Source organism: Uranotaenia lowii, chromosome 1 (assembly GCF_029784155.1).
Source record: "Uranotaenia lowii strain MFRU-FL chromosome 1, ASM2978415v1, whole genome shotgun sequence".
NCBI lineage: Eukaryota > Metazoa > Arthropoda > Insecta > Diptera > Culicidae > Uranotaenia > Uranotaenia lowii.
The window spans coordinates 4,096,900-4,115,451 of NC_073691.1; the positions used below are offsets into that span (position 1 = coordinate 4,096,900).

General features: G+C 35.7%; 1 protein-coding gene across 1 annotated transcript; it reads left to right on the forward strand.

Moving 5' to 3' along the window:
• Positions 1 to 54: 54 nt before the first annotated feature.
• LOC129738482 (transcription factor SPT20 homolog) lies at positions 55 to 18,025 on the forward strand. The gene is made up of 4 exons (XM_055729703.1): positions 55 to 470; positions 805 to 1,050; positions 13,863 to 14,198; positions 17,666 to 18,025. Exons 2-4 carry the CDS (start codon positions 814 to 816, stop codon positions 17,954 to 17,956), a joined length of 864 nt encoding a protein of 287 aa, XP_055585678.1. The 5' UTR covers positions 55 to 470; positions 805 to 813; the 3' UTR covers positions 17,957 to 18,025.
• The last annotated feature ends 527 nt before the right edge of the window (positions 18,026 to 18,552 follow it).

The window sequence follows — 18,552 nt, forward strand, 5'->3', positions numbered from 1 at the left end:
ATCAAATTTTCGGGAAGGGCGAAACCGAAAGTTTATAAAAGCTCAACACACCCCCCAATAAAATGATCAGTGTAGTAAGGCGACTCGATTCCGTTTAAACTGGAAAGCTTTGTGGGGGTGTGATGTGACGCCCAACAGTATCGAGGCAGAATCACTAGCGCTCGTTGCCCATTATTTAATCGTCGTGGTCCCTCGGTCGTCGGATGTGGTTTTTAGTGGAACGTGGACAATAATAGACCCGATTCAGGCACCTGGTGCTCCAATACTGTTGTGCAAATTTCGAGTGACATTCTTGGTGGGTTTTTCAGTGAATCGAGTCTCGAACAAAGTCGTTCGATAGTTTTCCAGGAAAATAATAGAAACCCATAAAGCAGGGAAAACTTTTGCGGCATCCGTGGACCATTGTGTTTTGGGGGAGGATTTTATTGTGTTTTGGCTTCAAAAAAGGTGAATAGACGGAAATTGGAGTGGTAAGTGGCCGAAATCTTTTCATTGTTTAACTGTTTCAATGTTCTTTTGACAAATTTCAGGAACAAAACGACAACACACAACAAAAAAACTGTTAGACCCTGAAGAAGACCTACAATGATCTGAAACGTTGAAAAACGGGTATCTTTCAAACCTTCAAGTTATAAATCCTGAAAATTAAATGAACTCTGAAATGAGTATTTGAGATATATAATAAGATTGGAACAACCAACGTTTCGAACATTTTAAGGTCTTCTTCAGGGCTAAACAGTTTTTTCCATTCAAAAAACCTGTTAAAATTGGATTTAAAACATTTTTTTTAATGTTTTCCTACAGTTTCACAAAATGTTCCCATCTGGTGTGATTGCTGTGGGTTTGCTGGCGTTTGCTGCCAGCGGCCATGCCCAGCTGTCCTTCCACAATGATCCGTCGCAGAAAAGCTTCCAGATACGGACACCCGGCTTTCAGCAGTCCTTTACTCGGTACTTCAATGGGCAGCAGGGAAGTCTTTTTGCCGCCCAGCAACAACAGCAGCAGCAGCATCCACATCAACAGCAACAAGCATACAGTCAGCAATATGCGGTGAGTGTTTGAGTTTGATTGAAAAATAATCATGTCAGCGGTACACATGCGACAGCTGCAATTTTGGAACAGGCTCACAACGAAGCTCGACTGAGCTGTCAGGTTTTCAGGGGATTGCTGTGTACACAAACAATGCATCAAACAACACAATTCTTGAAGAGTTTGGGTACAACAAGGAGATTCTCCTGAGCCTTGAACTCGTCTATTAAAACTGTACCGACTGAACTACGACCAGCTCCGTTTTAACTTTTAATAGCTTAAAAAATAACTCCTATTCCGTTTCAATTTAATGGCAATAATGCTTCTGGAATATCAGCCAGATCAGAAGTCATCGAGGTTCAAAAACACTTTTCTTGATGGGTCGTTTCCCCAATCTGCATCCGGTGAAACCCGGTTACCGTCTCTGCTGTACGTGAGCATCATTTTTTAGGAGCCATAATATCAAATTTGTCACTTCAGTCACTTATCTTGTACTCAGCACATAACTGCAGCTTGATGCGTTCCACCAAAACCAGATCACTCGAAATGATGAGGAAATCATCCACATAAACTGCAACGTTGATTGATTTACAATTTAGTGCCTGATGATAAACGCACGTGGATCGTTTGAAACCCATCTTCCGAAGCTTATGATCCAGGTTCTAAACGCGACTAGCGGACATGACGTCGATATATTCTTTCACTTTTTCAGTTCCAGGCGCATTAGCTCACGAAGTAGACCAATTTTCCGGCACCTTCCGCTCTTCTGGAATGCGATCCACAAACTGTTCCATGCTTTTTGTGCCGTATGAACTTTCTGAACCAAGCTATAGTTGTAAGGTTCTATGCTCAAGCAAATCGTTACCAAAGCCCGCTCAGACAAATCGCTGTTCACGTGCGTGCCTTCTGGAGGGTTAACTGCTCGCCACGTGCCCTCTCTGATTATCACCATCCTCATTGCAAACGACCAGGAATCGTAGTTGTCACGACCAGGCATGAAAATTTTCATTCATTCGCGTTGACGGGGAAATTTATTTTGGATCACTACACCCAAGAAAAAATGATCAGTCATGGGTCATGTCATGACAGAAATATTCCGATCATGTGAATGTAAATACCATTCATATTCACGTGATGTAAATATATGTCACGTATGAGAAGAGTGGGCAATGATTGAAATTTGGGAACCAAATGGAAATAAAAAAAGGCGTCTAGGAAGGTCATTTTTTATACTTTTTATGCAGGTCTGCCCCAATGAGGCATCGGGAGACCATGTGTATCACTAAATCACTTCTTGTCCTCACTGTCCAACGATACAACTCAACTGGCTGGTGGTGATGCTGTGCCTGCCGAATGTCTAGCCGAATGCCGAATGAGCGTCGTCTCACTTCGTGTAACCGAGAATTAATCTTCGGCCACACACTATGGTTAGTTAGAATTTGCCGTAGTATAACATTTAAAAATCTGCTTGGCAAACAAAGTTGCAAAAAATTACATTGGTGATATTTCTCATGACCCATTTTAACTATCATGTCATGACCGATATATTGGAGATTTCAATGATCAATGACAGAATGGAAAAATCTTTCTTTACCAAAATAATCATTCACAGCATGCTTTCATTTCAAAAAAATCTTAAACTAACGACATGTGAGGAAAAGAATGGGTCACTAGTCGCAGTTTTTGGCTCATGACTATGACATTATCCCGTCCCTGGTCACGACACTTCAGCTTCTCCACTGGTAGCATGGCCACATCCCGCCACAAGGTAATCTCGAAAATCATCCGACTGCCGTAACCGATTTCTTCCTTCGCGGTTCATAATCATATCGGAATAAAAACTTGTTGATTTTGTAACTATGGAAACTATTAACTGGCCTCATAACCTGATAGACTTGAAAGAGCGTCTAAGCAGGTCAGAGTACAAACTTGGAATGATTGGTGCTTATACAAATCAACGCTTACTATGCTAACAATCTAGGATTATCAGTTCGACGATTTTGCAACGGCACATTATGCGTAACTCCTCTGTTGTTATTTACGTCCCTTTTATTTCCTTTTTGTGAACGGGGAACATAAATATAAGCATCCTTCCACAGCGAAGGATAAACAGCTCTGTTCAGCGATGCCGTGCGATAGGATTCAATAAGTGAGGCACCAAGCGTTTCGAAAAGAGGCGGGTATTCCGTCCGGGCCAAAAGAAAGAGAGTTTTTCATCTTAGCGGTCGCCTTCAAAATGGTTTCATCTTCTATTACAATGTTGTTTAGAGATGAGTTCAACTTTTACTCCAGTCTTCATGCTTCAGTCCATTCGAGGCAACCGCTCCAAAAAACCATGAATGACTTTGGTGGGATGCTATGTAGAAAACTTGAATTTCACATTCTCTGGAACATCCTTAGCCTTCATACGTGGAATATACCGATCCGTAGCTGAATTGGACACCAGATCAATCGAAAAAAGTTTTTCGTTCGATCGACACGACGATCAGCTGCCTCGTTCTTCAACTTAGACAGAAATCGCTTCGTGCGCCCAAGTCGCAGTGCTTCAATACTGAAATTTAAACCGTCAAATCAAAAGTTATTGAAATTGCACTCAATGTTGCCAATCGGAATATAATCAAAAGAATCACCCTAAAATTGCCAGCCAACCAAGAAGAAACTAAATACTACCAAACTGACACTTAAGACACGCCAGGAAAAAACCGAAAGTCATTTCCATTCGAGTGCGCGCTAGATGTGCCAGTGGTATCCAAACTACTGCTGGCCTTTCGGTGAGAACATTTGGATTACCAGCAACACGAGCGATTCCCGCTCGATTCGCCGACCGTTGAACGGCCAGCTCGGCGACAATCTCCAGGCCAAATCGTCCATTGTCTCCAGGCCAAATTAGCGAAGTGTTTTCCGGTCAATCCATCGACCGATTCTCGGCCCGTTCGCCGATCAGCTTTCGGCCATTTCGCCGATAAATAATTCCCGGACAATTCTTCGGTCCACGTACAGCCATTTCGTGGATTATTTCCCGGCAAATTCATCCATTAATTTTCCGGCCAGTTCGACGATCAATTCACAGTCGATTTAAATACATTCTCGGCCAGTTTGTCGATCGTTTCTCCGATGGTCTTCTCAGGCCTGTGAGCAGTTTGTGGAAAGCAGCAGAATCCGGATGTACGGTTCCCGATCTCCTGTTCGCCCTCGCAGATCATCGCGCCAAGTCGACTTCCAGTTAAGCCCGTGGGTTTCGTCTCAGTCAGACGGCAAGACCGGAAAATGATTTCGGTTGCCACACATCGTGCAGTGATGACACAGCAGCCGAACAGGACGCTCCAAGGAGCTCCAGAGAAGCTGCAATGTTCAAGAAAATTACCTTAAAAACACAAAAAAATGATTTGACAAGAAAAGTATCAAGCTAGCCTGAAAGGAAAAAAGAAAACTTAACAATCTTCTCCTTAAGCCATTCTTCATCTTACAATTTTTACATCTAGGCTAACCTACGCATCTCCAATTCTGGTTCCAATCGGCTGAACTTCCTTCGAATCATGCATAGTGTCTAGGTTTGTATCTTGGCTGAGGTGCAACGTGAAGTACATTTTGCAGAGTTACACCAACCACAACGTGGCTTGACCAACTCACTGCACTGTCACTCGAAGAGTTGTTCGTCTGGTTTCAAATGGCTTTGTGCGTTTTCAGGGCTCTCTAGCTACTGGCAACAATATCTCAGTTGAAAAGTGTTCCACAAACAACTTCGCTTGTGATGCCTGAGAACCGGCTTTATATCCCCAGAAGACTCCCGCGTTGAACTGTGGGATTCCTGAGTTCAACGTTGCAAAGCAAAGGATCAACTTAGTACTCACAGTCGTCGTACACTAGAAACTTGCTTTCTACGTTTCACTGGATAACGCTTTCTGAAACGACTTCGAATTGTTTAAGTGAAACGCTAAAGGTTATGTAATGACTTTTCGGTCTTATCGGTAAATGATTAAAACACTTTTATTTGTGCTTCATTCTGGAATGCTAGAAAACATATTTTTTAATCACGTTAGTTCTTGATCAGAATTAGACCTTTTCGCCGAAAGACCACTGCAAAAATTGAATTGCGCTAGTCGACCCTCCCCCTCCCGCTCCCCTCAAAGTTAAGTCGCGCCAAACGAAGGCTAAGCCACCGGCAGTTGTGTGCGTTGCTGGGCATTGTCCACATCTCAAGGACATTTAATTTATACCCAACATCTTTTTATCATAGCCTCCTTTTGCATCAACAAAACTAAATGAGATCACTTGTGGAACTCAAAATGTAAGCAAGGGTAGACCCTAGCGATTGCCCCTAGCGACCGGAAGATGTCGCGCCAAGCGGTTGATATCAACTTTTGGTTGTCTAAACGAGTGAAGAGCTTTTTTATGGCAAGATTAACAGGAGTGGTATATTTAAATTTGATAGCGCTTAGTCAAATGTATTGCAATCTTACGGGATTCCGCTTCAGCTCCGTGTTGACCGATTTTACAACTTTTATGGTGCGTGAAGACCGTGACCTTCCACTATCCGGCTTCCGTGGACATGTCCCATCAAGGACAGAACGTTTCCCGCGGTGAACAGTCGCTAGCAGGCATCCTACTGCCGTCGCAATTGCTTGGTATTCACTAAAATTGAAACTTTATTCAATAGAATATTAGATCAATCCACTTGTCCTTTCAAGATACACAAAAAAACTAGAAATTATCCTTAATTTCAATAAATTTTCAAAATTTTCCACAGATTGAGAGCACCTTTCTTACGACACTGATTGCTTGGATCTCTTCGGTTCTGAAAACCAAATCTGAACATTTCAAAACGCGTCGTGAAAACCAAACGATTCCAGCGCCTACTCTTAATTAGGGAAGAAAGCCACAAAGTAGTAGATTCCTGGAAAAAGCTTACCCTTCATTCAACTTCCCTTCGAAAGGAAAACAGTGAATCAATTTGTTTGAAAAACAAATAAAGTTCCTTTAACGTTCGCGCTGGAATAACGACGCAATTTTTGGTATTAAAATATGTATGCAATGATGCTAGCAAACAGCTTCCGAAAGGCAGCGGATGTACAACATACACTATCCCGGATTTTCTGTTGTCCCGCATCGAAAAAGTTTTCCACCAAACTCTTTCTTCGCGTACGAACCCATCTCGGTGATCATCATAGTTATCGATAGAATTTCGCTGACTTTTTTTCTTCCAAATTGAACAAGAATATATTTTGTGTTCTGTTGATACTACCCAATTTCCATCGTATCTGATAGCCCTATCAGGAAGAGGGAAGAACATCAAACTGGTTATGTTTTCTTGGCACGATGGGTGCGTTTTTTTTTTTGTTATGAACACTTTGCAATCCCACTTCCTTCTAGAAGCAGATGCAACTTATACAGCGATGTTTGAACATTTCGCTTTTAAGCGGAAGCAAACTTTCTTCATCTGAAATTTCTATGTGATGACTTTATAGGAATAACATTAATTTTTTAATCAAATTCTGAAAGATTTTTCAGTCACTCAAAGGAAAACTCTACGTAAAAAAAATACAATGTAAAAAATTTGAAAATAAAGTAAACATTTTTTCAGTGTATCCTTTTGATAGTACCGACATTTTTTTTCCGTTTATACCTAGTTTCCAAACAATTAGTTTTTTTTTAAGAAAGTTTAATTTGAAGATGGATATGGTAAATAGTATGTTAACGATTCAAAGATTGATGAAAGTTTCCAATTGACGTTGACAAATTCAGAACTTTTCTGTTCTCAGAATCCCAAAAAAAAAACTTCTACGAAACCAACCATTTCGAGTGGGGTAGGAAAGAACACAAATTTTACAATTCCAAGAGTTCACTTTCACAAGTATCAAGTGAGTTCAGCTGGAAACCGAAGGGATTTTTTTTCCTCGAGCTGTGCGTCATGTTCAGTTTTCTCTGCGATTCGATTGAAACATGTGGAAGATACCCCATCGAATGTTGGGTGTTTTTTTGCTCTCAAAATATAGGAAGAAGTTTTCCCCACTGTTGACTGCAAATCTGTGCAAAATGTACCAATCATTTTTGATAAAGGTTCAATCTTTTCCGAGAACAACTTTATATCTACCGGAAGTTGATCTGAAGCTGACAGGACACATGTTCTAAATTAGTTTCAATGTTTACCCTTGAACTTGACGATCCTGTCATTTTAAACAAAGGAACTGTCATAAAACGAGAAAACTGTTTTAAAACCAACAACAGTGTTCAGAACAAAAATATTAAGTTTGAAAGTCAAAACAAACTGCATTCTGCACAACAACTTTGTTCTTATTTATGGATCGGTGTTTCACAATTGTGCACTATCTTTAGAAACCACTTGTGTTCCAACCTAGTGAAAATAAAAGGCAAAACGTGCTAATTTTTCCTCGAATCCACATGTGCTGCTGGATAATAATTTCGGAAACGTGGGTTCATACTTTAGTTGGTCCTTTTCTCTCCTTCACAACATAAACACATTCAAGAGTAGGGTATCGCTAGCATTTTTTCCTTTTTTTTTGTTAGACTTTCCGTAGAATCTTTCATCTGGTATTCATAAGCAGTCAGGTGTAGTTTATTGGCAAGTCAAGCCACACCACACATCCCCCCTTGAAAGGAAGAATAAAAGAGAGAAATACGTATAAAACTAAGTAGGCAACATTGCAGTTTGTTTCGGGGTTTTTTTTCTCTCTCAGTGTTGAGGTCGAATGGAGTGGAGAACAAGTTTTTAAACTACTTTCTTATAGCTTCTCAACTGGGATAAATTTTCACTCCTACTAGGAGTTCTTTTCTGTAGGAATAAGTTTGCTTTTGAAGCGCAGAACGAACAGTTTGTAGATTTTTCAACTACAACTGCGTCTCTATTTTAGAACAGATATAACTTTTCTTTCTTTATGCCAACCACAATAAACATCGAGTGGCCACTTTGACATCGAGCTTATTTGTTTTGCAGTTCTCGCTTGTTTACATTCGAATAGATTTATTTAAAACTTATGAAAAATGAATTTGCGGCTTTATCGGTGAGGGTTAAAGAGTTGAAATGAAAGACGGATAGAAGATCAGAAGAAAATTCTAAGGTGGTCAGCAACCACATGCTAAATTTTTTGTCCGTTCGGCACATGTGCACACTCACATGGCGGTCGAACCATCCATAATTAACTGTATCGAAAAATGTAGTGCCTTCTCTATTGGGTACTACTTCTTCAATACAGTTAATTGATGCGGGACAAAGAATTTAGCATGTGGTCAAGCTTCTATTTCAAATGCTCTTCGCTCTTTTCACCACCTTAGAATTTTCTTCTGATCTTCTATCCGTCTTTCATTTCAACTCTTTAACCCTCACCGATAAAGCCGCAAATTCATTTTTCATAAAACAAATTCACGGTGATTTCTCCTCTTAAAATAATTTATTTAAAACTAGAGCGAAAATATTCATTTGATTGAAAAGACAGAAATAAGAAAAACTTTTAATGACAATTAAGATCAGTTTCAATTTGAATCATTTTCCTGATCTGTTGAAACATTTCTGGAACATGGATGAGCCCAAACGGTATCTTTACGAATTTTTACGGAGAAAAAAAAATGAAAAAAAACGACAAATTAGAAAAAGGGATAAAAATGACAAAAAATGACAAAAATGACAAAAATGACAAAAATGACAAAAATGACAAAAATGACAAAAATGACAAAAATGACAAAAATGACAAAAATGACAAAAATGACAAAAATGACAAAAATGACAAAAATGACAAAAATGACAAAAATGACAAAAATGACAAAAATGACAAAAACGACAAAAATGACAAAAATGACAAAAATGACAAAAATGACAAAAATGACAAAAATGACAAAAATGACAAAAATGACAAAAATGACAAAAATGACAAAAATGACAAAAATGACAAAAATGACAAAAATGACAAAAATGACAAAAATGACAAAAATGACAAAAATGACAAAAATGACAAAAATGACAAAAATGACAAAAATGACAAAAATGACAAAAATGACAAAAATGACAAAAATGACAAAAATGACAAAAATGACAAAAATGACAAAAATGACAAAAATGACAAAAATGACAAAAATGACAAAAATGACAAAAATGACAAAAATGACAAAAATGACAAAAATGACAAAAATGACAAAAATGACAAAAATGACAAAAATGACAAAAATGACAAAAATGACAAAAATGACAAAAATGACAAAAATGACAAAAATGACAAAAATGGCAAAAATGACAAAAATGACAAAAATGACAAAAATGACAAAAATGACAAAAATGACAAAAATGACAAAAATGACAAAAATGACAAAAATGACAAAAATGACAAAAATGACAAAAATGACAAAAATGACAAAAATGACAAAAATGACAAAAATGACAAAAATGACAAAAATGACAAAAATGACAAAAATGACAAAAATGACAAAAATGACAAAAATGACAAAAATGACAAAAATGACAAAAATGACAAAAATGACAAAAATGACAAAAATGACAAAAATGACAAAAATGACAAAAATGACAAAAATGACAAAAATGACAAAAATGACAAAAATGACAAAAATGACAAAAATGACAAAAATGACAAAAATGACAAAAATGACAAAAATGACAAAAATGACAAAAATGACAAAAATGACAAAAATGACAAAAATGACAAAAATGACAAAAATGACAAAAATGACAAAAATGACAAAAATGACAAAAATGACAAAAATGACAAAAATGACAAAAATGACAAAAATGACAAAAATGACAAAAATGACAAAAATGACAAAAATGACAAAAATGACAAAAATGACAAAAATGACAAAAATGACAAAAATGACAAAAATGACAAAAATGACAAAAATGACAAAAATGACAAAAATGACAAAAATGACAAAAATGACAAAAATGACAAAAATGACAAAAATGACAAAAATGACAAAAATGACAAAAATGACAAAAATGACAAAAATGACAAAAATGACAAAAATGACAAAAATGACAAAAATGACAAAAATAAAAATGACAAAAATGACAAAAATGACAAAAATGACAAAAATGACAAAAATGACAAAAATGACAAAAATGACAAAAATGACAAAAATTACAAAAATGATAAAAATGACAAAAAATGACAAAAATGACAAAAATGACAAAAATGACAAAAATGACAAAAATGACAAAAATGACAAAAATGACAAAAATGACAAAAATGACAAAAATGACAAAAATGACAAAAATGACAAGAATGACAAGAATGACAAAAATGACAAAAATGACAAAAATGACAAAAATGACAAAAATGACAAAAATGACAAAAATGACAAAAATGACAAAAATGACAAAAATGACAAAAATGACAAAAATGACAAAAATGACAAAAATGACAAAAATGACAAAAATGACAAAAATGACAAAAATGACAAAAATGACAAAAATGACAAAAATGACAAAAATGACAAAAATGACAAAAATGACAAAAATGACAAAAATGACAAAAATGACAAAAATGACAAAAATGACAAAAATGACAAAAATGACAAAAATGACAAAAATGACAAAAATGACAAAAATGACAAAAATGACAAAAATGACAAAAATGACAAAAATGACAAAAATGACAAAAATGACAAAAATGACAAAAATGACAAAAATGACAAAAATGACAAAAATGACAAAAATGACAAAAATGACAAAAATGACAAAAATGACAAAAATGACAAAAATGACAAAAATGACAAAAATGACAAAAATGACAAAAATGACAAAAATGACAAAAATGACAAAAATGACAAAAATGACAAAAATGACAAAAATGACAAAAATGACAAAAATGACAAAAATGACAAAAATGACAAAAATGACAAAAATGACAAAAATGACAAAAATGACAAAAATGACAAAAATGACAAAAATGACAAAAATGACAAAAATGACAAAAATGACAAAAATGACAAAAATGACAAAAATGACAAAAAAGACAAAAATGACAAAAATGACAAAAATGACAAAAATGACAAAAATGACAAAAATGACAAAAATGACAAAAATGACAAAAATGACAAAAATGACAAATATGACAAAAATGTCAAAATTGTCAATATGGTCAAAACTGTCAAATTGTCAAATTGTCAAATTTTTCAAAATTTTAAAAACTTTCAATTCTATCAAATTGTCAAGATTTTTCAGCTGTCAAAATTGCTCAAATTTCCAAATCGTATAAATTGTCAAAATGTCAAAAACGTCAAAAATGTCAAAAATGTCAAATTGTCAAAATTGTCAAAATTGTCAAAATTGTCAAAATTGTCAAAATTGTCAAAATTGTCAAAATTGTCAAAATTGCCAAAATTGTCAAAATTGTCAAAATTGTCAAAATTGTCAAAATTGTCAAAATTGTCAAAATTGTCAAAATTGTCAAAATTGTCAAAATTGTCAAAATTGTCAAAATTGTCAAAATTGTCAAAATTGTCAAAATTGTCAAAATTGTCAATATTGTCAATATTGTCAATATTGTCAAAATTGTAAAAATTGTCAAAATTTTAAAAATTGTCAAAATTTTTAAAATTGTCAAAATTGTCAATAGAATCAAAACTGTCAAATTGTAAAATTTTTCAAAATTTTAAAAACTTTCAATTATATCATATTGTCAAAATTTTTCAGCTGTCAAAATTGCTCAAATTTCCAAGTCGTATAAAAATTGTCAAAATTGTCAATATTGTCAAAATTTTAAAAATTGTCAAAATTGTCAAAATTTTAAAAATTGTCAAAATTGTCAATATGGTCAAAACTGTCAAATTGTCAAATTTTTCAAAATTTTAAAAACATTCAATTTTATTCAATTTGCTCAAATTTCAAAGTCGTATGAATTGTCAAAATGTCAAAATAGTCAAAAATGTCAAAAATGTCAAATTGTCAAAATTGTCAAAATTGTCAAAATTTTCAAAATTGTCAAAACTGTCAAAACTGTCAAAATTGTCAAAATTGTCAAAATTGTCAAAATTGTCAAAATTTTCAAAATTGTCAAAATTGTCAAAATTGTCAAAATTGTCAAAATTGTCAAAATTGTCAAAATTGTCAAAATTGTCAAAATTGTCAAAATTGTCAAAATTGTCAAAATTGTCAAAATTGTCAAAATTGTCAAAATTGTCAAAATTGTCAAAATTGTCAAAATTGTCAAAATTGTCAAAATTGTCAAAATTGTCAAAATTGTCAAAATTGTCAAAATTGTCGAAATTGTCAAAATTGTCAAAATTGTCAAAATTGTCAAAATTGTCAAAATTGTCAAAATTGTCAAAATTGTCAAAATTGTCAAAATTGTCAAAATTGTCAAAATTGTCAAAATTGTCAAAATTGTCAAAATTGTCAAAATTGTCAAAATTGTCAAAATTGTCAAAATTGTCAAAATTGTTAAAATTGCCAAAATTGTTAAACTTGTCTAGATTGTCAAAATTGTCAAAATTGTCGAATTTGTCAAAATTGCCAAAATTGTCAAAATTATCAAAATTGTCATTATTGTCGAAATTGTCAAAATTGTCGAAATTGTCAAAATTGTCAAAATTGTCAAAATTGTCAAAATTGTCAAAATTGTCAAAATTGTCAAAATTGTTTAAATTATTCTAATCGTCGAAATTATAAAAATTGTCAAAATTGTCATATGTGTCAAAATTGTCAAAATTGTCATACATATGTGTCAAAATTGTCAAAATTGCCCAAATTGTCAAAATTCTCAAAATGGTCTAAACTGTCAAAATTGTCAAAACTGTTAAAATTGTTAAAACTGTCAAAATCCACAAAATTGTCAAAATTGTCAAAATTGCCAAAATTGCCAAATTTGTCAAATTTGTCATATTGTGAAAATTGATAAATATATCTTTATTTTCAAAATTGTCAAAACTTTCAAAATTGTTAAAATTTTCAAAATAGTCATAATTCTCAAATTGCCAAAATATCTCAACGTCTCAAATTTGGCATAATTTCCAAATGGTTAAAATTTCTATATTCTTTAAATGGTCAAAAACGTCAAAATTAACAAAACTGACAAAGTGTTCACTGTCTATTGTCGAAGTATTCAAAATTGTTAAAATTTCCAAATTGTCAAAATTATCATAATTGTCAAAGTTGCCAAAATTGTCAAAGTTTGTAAAAATAGTCAAAATTGTAAAATTTTCAAGATTTTTTTAATTTTTCAACATGCCAAAAGTGTCAGGATTTCAAAATTGTCAAAATTGTGAAAATTGTCATAATTATCAAAATCGTCAAAATTATCATAATGGTCAAAACTATCAAAATGGCCAAAAAAGTCAAAATTGTCAAAATCGTCAAAATTGTCAAATTTGTCAAAATTGTCAAATTTATCAAAATTGTCAATCAAATCTCCGTGGACATATTATGTGGGCTCGTATGGAGAGGAGGGTTAAGTAAAAAGTTGAACCTTATTTCAACCCAGCGAGAATAGAAAAATCAGCAACTCTTGCAACTGACTTCTGAGGAAACGAAGAAAGTTTTCCTATTCGGAGGAAAGTGAAGCAAGGCGCATTTTGTGGTCGGAAATAAGCTGCCATTCCCGGAAGAAAGTTTCCATCTTTTTTTCTCGTTATCTTCCGCCCGCAAGACTTGGCAGGTCGTGGGACCAACTACTACTAGCTAGTCGATTCTTCCAGACGGCTAACTTACCGGGAAGCGAAACGGAATGATTTCAGTCCCACCAACTACTTTTTCAAGGTCCCAAGGTTAACCGCAACTTATGGGAGTACTTTGGCACTTGCACTTACACTTACTGAACGCCGGTTGTTTTTCTTTTCATTTTCGTTTGTTTTTCTTTGTCTCACTCTTTCAGCAATTTCCACAAACTTACCAATCTCAGCAACCCTACAACCGGTTCGTTTCCCAGTTTTCATCTGGCGGCGGTGCGGCCACGCAAAATCCTCAGCAGCAATACTCGACGGTCCAGGAGAACTACATCAATCCTAATATCAGACTAGCGGCCGAACAGAGGCGTCTGCTGCAACAGCAACAGCAACAACTGCAATTACAACAGCAGCAGCAGCAGCAGGATCAGTACAGCAATCAAGCGGTTTATCAACAACAACAACAGCAGCAGCAGCAAGTTCAGCAACAACAACAACAGTACTATTCACCACAAGAAGTGCAAACGTATTTGCAGAGCCAGCAGGTAAATGGAAAGTTTACTACTTTGAGGTGGATTGAAACAACAGTTTGGAAAAGTTTGTAAACAAACGAAGATGCAACTTCAATCGGTTTCTTTACGTTAGTGGTCTTGTTTAAATTTCGACATGCTTCCTGCGAATATTTAAAGGTAAATTCAAGTGTACCTTTTTAACGAGATTGGAAAAGTTGGCTTTGACTTGCACAAAATCACGTGCTTTATTTTTATTTAATTTTCAGAATTTAAAGGTTTCGCTTGGGAACAATATTTTGAAACAAAAATCATTTTCAGAATTCGGATTCCCACCAAATCTGGATTTAGAAATCAGGATTCAGAATTCGAGATTCAGAATGCGGAATTCAGAACTCGGGATTTAGAATTCGTGATTCAGATTTAGGTATATAAAATTCGAAATTTCGGGATTCAGAACTCGGAATTTCGGGATTCAGAATTCAGGATGCAGAGTTCAGGAACAGATTTCGGGATCAGATTCAGGTATTCAAAATTCGAAATTTCGGGATTCAGAACTCGGAATTTCGGGATTCAAAATTCAGGATGCAGAATTTGGGATTCAGAATTCAGGATACAGAATTCGGGATTCGGGATTCAGAATTCGGGATTCTGATCTTGGTATTCAGAATTCAGGATTCAGAATTCGGGATTCCGAATTCGGGATTCAGAATTCGGTATTCCGAATTCGGGATCCAGAATTCGGTATTCAGAAATCGGGATTCAGGATTCGGGATTCAGAATTCGGGATTCAGAACTCGGGATTCAGAATTTGAAATTCGGGATTCAGAATTCGGGATTCAGAACTCGGGATTCAGAATTCGGAATTCACAATTTGGGATTCAGAACTCGGGATTCAGAATTCGGGATTCAGAATTCGGTATTCGGAATTCGGTATTCAGAATTCAGAATTCGGGATTTAGAATTCGGTATTCAGAATTCGGGATTCAGAATTCAGGTTTCAGAATTCGGGATTCAAAAATCGTGATTCAGAATTCGGGATTCAGAACTCAGGATTCAGAATTCGGGATTCCAAACTCGGGATTCAGAATTCGGAATTCAGAACTCGGGATTCCAAACTCGGGATTCAGGATTCGGGATTCAGAACTCGGTATTCAGAATTCGGGATTCTAAATTCGGAATTCAGAATTTGGGATTCAGAATTCGGGATTCAGAACTCGGGATTCAGAATTCGGGATTCTGAATTCGGGATTCAGAATCCGAGATTCAGATTTCCGGACTTAGAACTCGAGATTCAGAATTCGGGATTCAGAACTCGGGATTCAAAATTCGGGATTCAGAACTCGGGATTCAGAACTCGGGATTCAGAATTCGGGATTCAGAACTCGGGATTCAGAATTCGGGATTCAAAATTCGGGATTCAGAATTTGGGATTCAGAATTTGGGATTCAGAATTCGGGGTTCAGAACTCGGTATTCAGATTTCGGGATTCAGAACAGAATTCGGTATTCAGAATTTAGGTTCAGATTTGGGGATTGAGATTTCGGGATTAATAATTTGGGATTCAGATTTCGGTATTCAGAATTCAGGATTCTGAATTTTGTTTTCAGATTTCGGCATTCAAAAATTTGGGATTCAGAATTCGGATGCAGAATTCGGGAACACGAATACTGGGTTCAGAATTTCGGATTCAGTATTCAGGATTCAGAATTCGGGGTTCAGAATTCGGGACGCAGAATTCAGCATTAAGATTCAGAATTCGTATTCAGAATTTGGTTTCAGAATCTGGATTCAAAATTTGGACTCAAAACTCAGCAGTCAGAAGTCGGAACCTAGAATTTGGGATTCATTAATTAAGACCCAGAATTCCGGATGCAGAACTCAAGTTTAATTGAATCAGTTCGCATGTGAAGAAAATTGAAATCAGTTTGGCTCTTTGACATCTTGTCTATTCAAATGCATCCTTTACTCGGATTGTTTTGATTTAATCTAGTCAAAATTATAGCCCCGGGGTCAATTTCCCATTTGAACTCGCCCTCCCGAAATGACATGACGATGATAACGGGCACAATAAACGTGAGTCGGGAATTTCAATCTCGTCAATCCAATTTGCCCCACCATCGATTCCGAACGTAAACACAAGAAAGCGGCTCATATTTATTATAGTTACAGCTATAGCCCACACTAATTGACGAACGGCGACGACGATGCCTGGGCCGGGAAATCCCGGACTCCATCTTCTCATTTTCCTAGGTCAAGATCGGCACACGGAAACCCATCAGACCGCAAACTTCATAACTCAAATCGGTTATTATTACGCCTTCTTGAGCAAACACCGGCCTCCTGCATCTCCGTATTTAACTTCCAGCATCCATCCACCATCCGTTGGCTTTAAACACAACGGACATCAGAGTATCAATCCCGTTTTTCCCTCCCCCTTGAATGAGCCGGAGCAACAAAAAGCTGCCGCCTATCTATAGGTAAAGCTACGTTCATATATCCGAGGGAAAATCCTGCCATTCCAGGAATTTGCTATTTCCTGGCTGTTTCTTCTGAGGCTGTGCCTTGTGCCTTGTTGTTGTTGCGGTTAAACGGGCCTAACTAGGCCATAATTATGAACACACAATCCGGCCAGCCATCTTTACCGCAACTTCTAGGCTTCGAAGAGAGAGAGAGTTAGCTACAGAAGAAGTACAAGAGAACGGTTCGCCGAGCCTCGGCCAAATAATCCGGAAACGGCTATTAATTAAGTATCTTCAATCGAGATTGACCGGGAAAAACGGGGGTGGTTTTTCGCTAGCCACAAGACAAGTTGTTCGCTTTCTTGTGTTTACTTTTTGAGCTCGGAAAATGGGGAGAAATTTTAAGTTTTTCGATAGATCTTCCGATCTGAAGTCATTAGCATTAATGAGGTCGTTTTTCTCGTTGAAAATGGTTGGTGCATTTTCTGAACTCAAACAACCAGCAAATTGGTGTTGTTTTGTTTACTGAAGCTTGATTTCTGGAACAAAAAAGTCGAAAATGACATTTGGTTTAAATTTTGACCCCAACTACATTACAGCGAATGATTACCAGTGTTGAACTTTGTTCCAGTTGAACACTGGTAATCATTCGCTGCAAGATGTTTGGAACTATAATCAAACCAAATGATATTTAACCCTTCTTTCGATGTATCACAAAACAAGAATGTTGAATCATACCTTCGAGGGTTTGCTTTTCTCAAGCATGTTTATATTACAGTAACATAACCTAAGCACATGTTCAACAATCCGTGCCTCGTAAGCATAATCTTGTAAAGTTATCCAAACGGAACGCTATTGTTCCATAACTGTAGAGAGAAATGCTAGCGATGCATTTAATAAACGGAAGCACTCTAGGGGGTTCATTTACCACAATCTTCGTCTTGAATCCAATAGTTTGAGCATAACTTTAAGTTCAATTAATAACAAGCAATAACGGGAATGAGTGATTTTTTTTTTAAATTCCCTTCTCAATTTCCCCAGGGCGGTCAAGTTTACGCAACCCAGCTGCATCCACAGCAGTTCCAACCGCAGCAACCGCAACCGGGAGCACCAACGGGTCAGCATCAGGAACCGCAGTACGAGTTCATTCAACAACAACGACAGCTGCAAGCTCAGCAACAGCAGCAGCAGCAACAGCAACAGCAGCAACAAGAGCAAGCTGATGGTGGAAGCGGTCAGCCCAGCACGAAGCTAATCGGCGTTGCCTATTCGCCTTCGAATGAAGTGTCCCAGGTTAAGTTTTCTAGCAGTGGACTGAAGTATAACTTTTGAGAGGTGTGTTTTGAATGGTTGAAGAAGTTCCAAAATAAGGTAAATCAGTTGAATTTATTTTTGTTATTTAATGTTTAGATTATAAATTCTTAAGAAAAACTAACATAAATGCAAAAATTCGTTGAAAATTCTTAGAAATTGACTGAAATTTAAATGAATAATTAAAACGATTTATTTTATTGATAATTTTTTATAAAGTTTTCTCACTGCGTAGTTGAACAATCTCACATCACCTTGAGAAATTTAGAGAAACTAAGTCAAGTTTGCTTATTTTCCTATTTTTATCATTAAACAAAGAGTATAACAAATTTAGATGATATTTATTTTGATACACCATTTTAAATATTTTCACTTATACGTGAGACTATCTTGTTGAAACTTGATATTTTCTACACTAGCAATAGAACAATGAAAGTTCTTCTGATGTACCACTAATTTGATGTGGATTGATGATGTATGATGTAACTCCAAAAAATTAAATACCTATATGTAATGGTTCTCTCAATATAATGATTGAGTCGGGGACTCTCTAGAGTTCTTGAGGGGACTCTTTAAAGTACCTGAAGGGACTCTAGAGCTTCTTAGAGATTCTCTAG

Excerpts from the sequence above, each read along its gene's own strand:
- LOC129738482 (XM_055729703.1), top strand. The coding sequence starts at position 814 with ATGTTCCCATCTGGTGTGATTGCTGTGGGTTTGCTGGCGTTTGCTGCC. Across the intron at positions 1,051-13,862 it reads CATACAGTCAGCAATATGCG|CAATTTCCACAAACTTACCA; the intron begins GTGAGTGTTTGA and ends TCACTCTTTCAG. Across the intron at positions 14,199-17,665 it reads CGTATTTGCAGAGCCAGCAG|GGCGGTCAAGTTTACGCAAC; the intron begins GTAAATGGAAAG and ends CAATTTCCCCAG.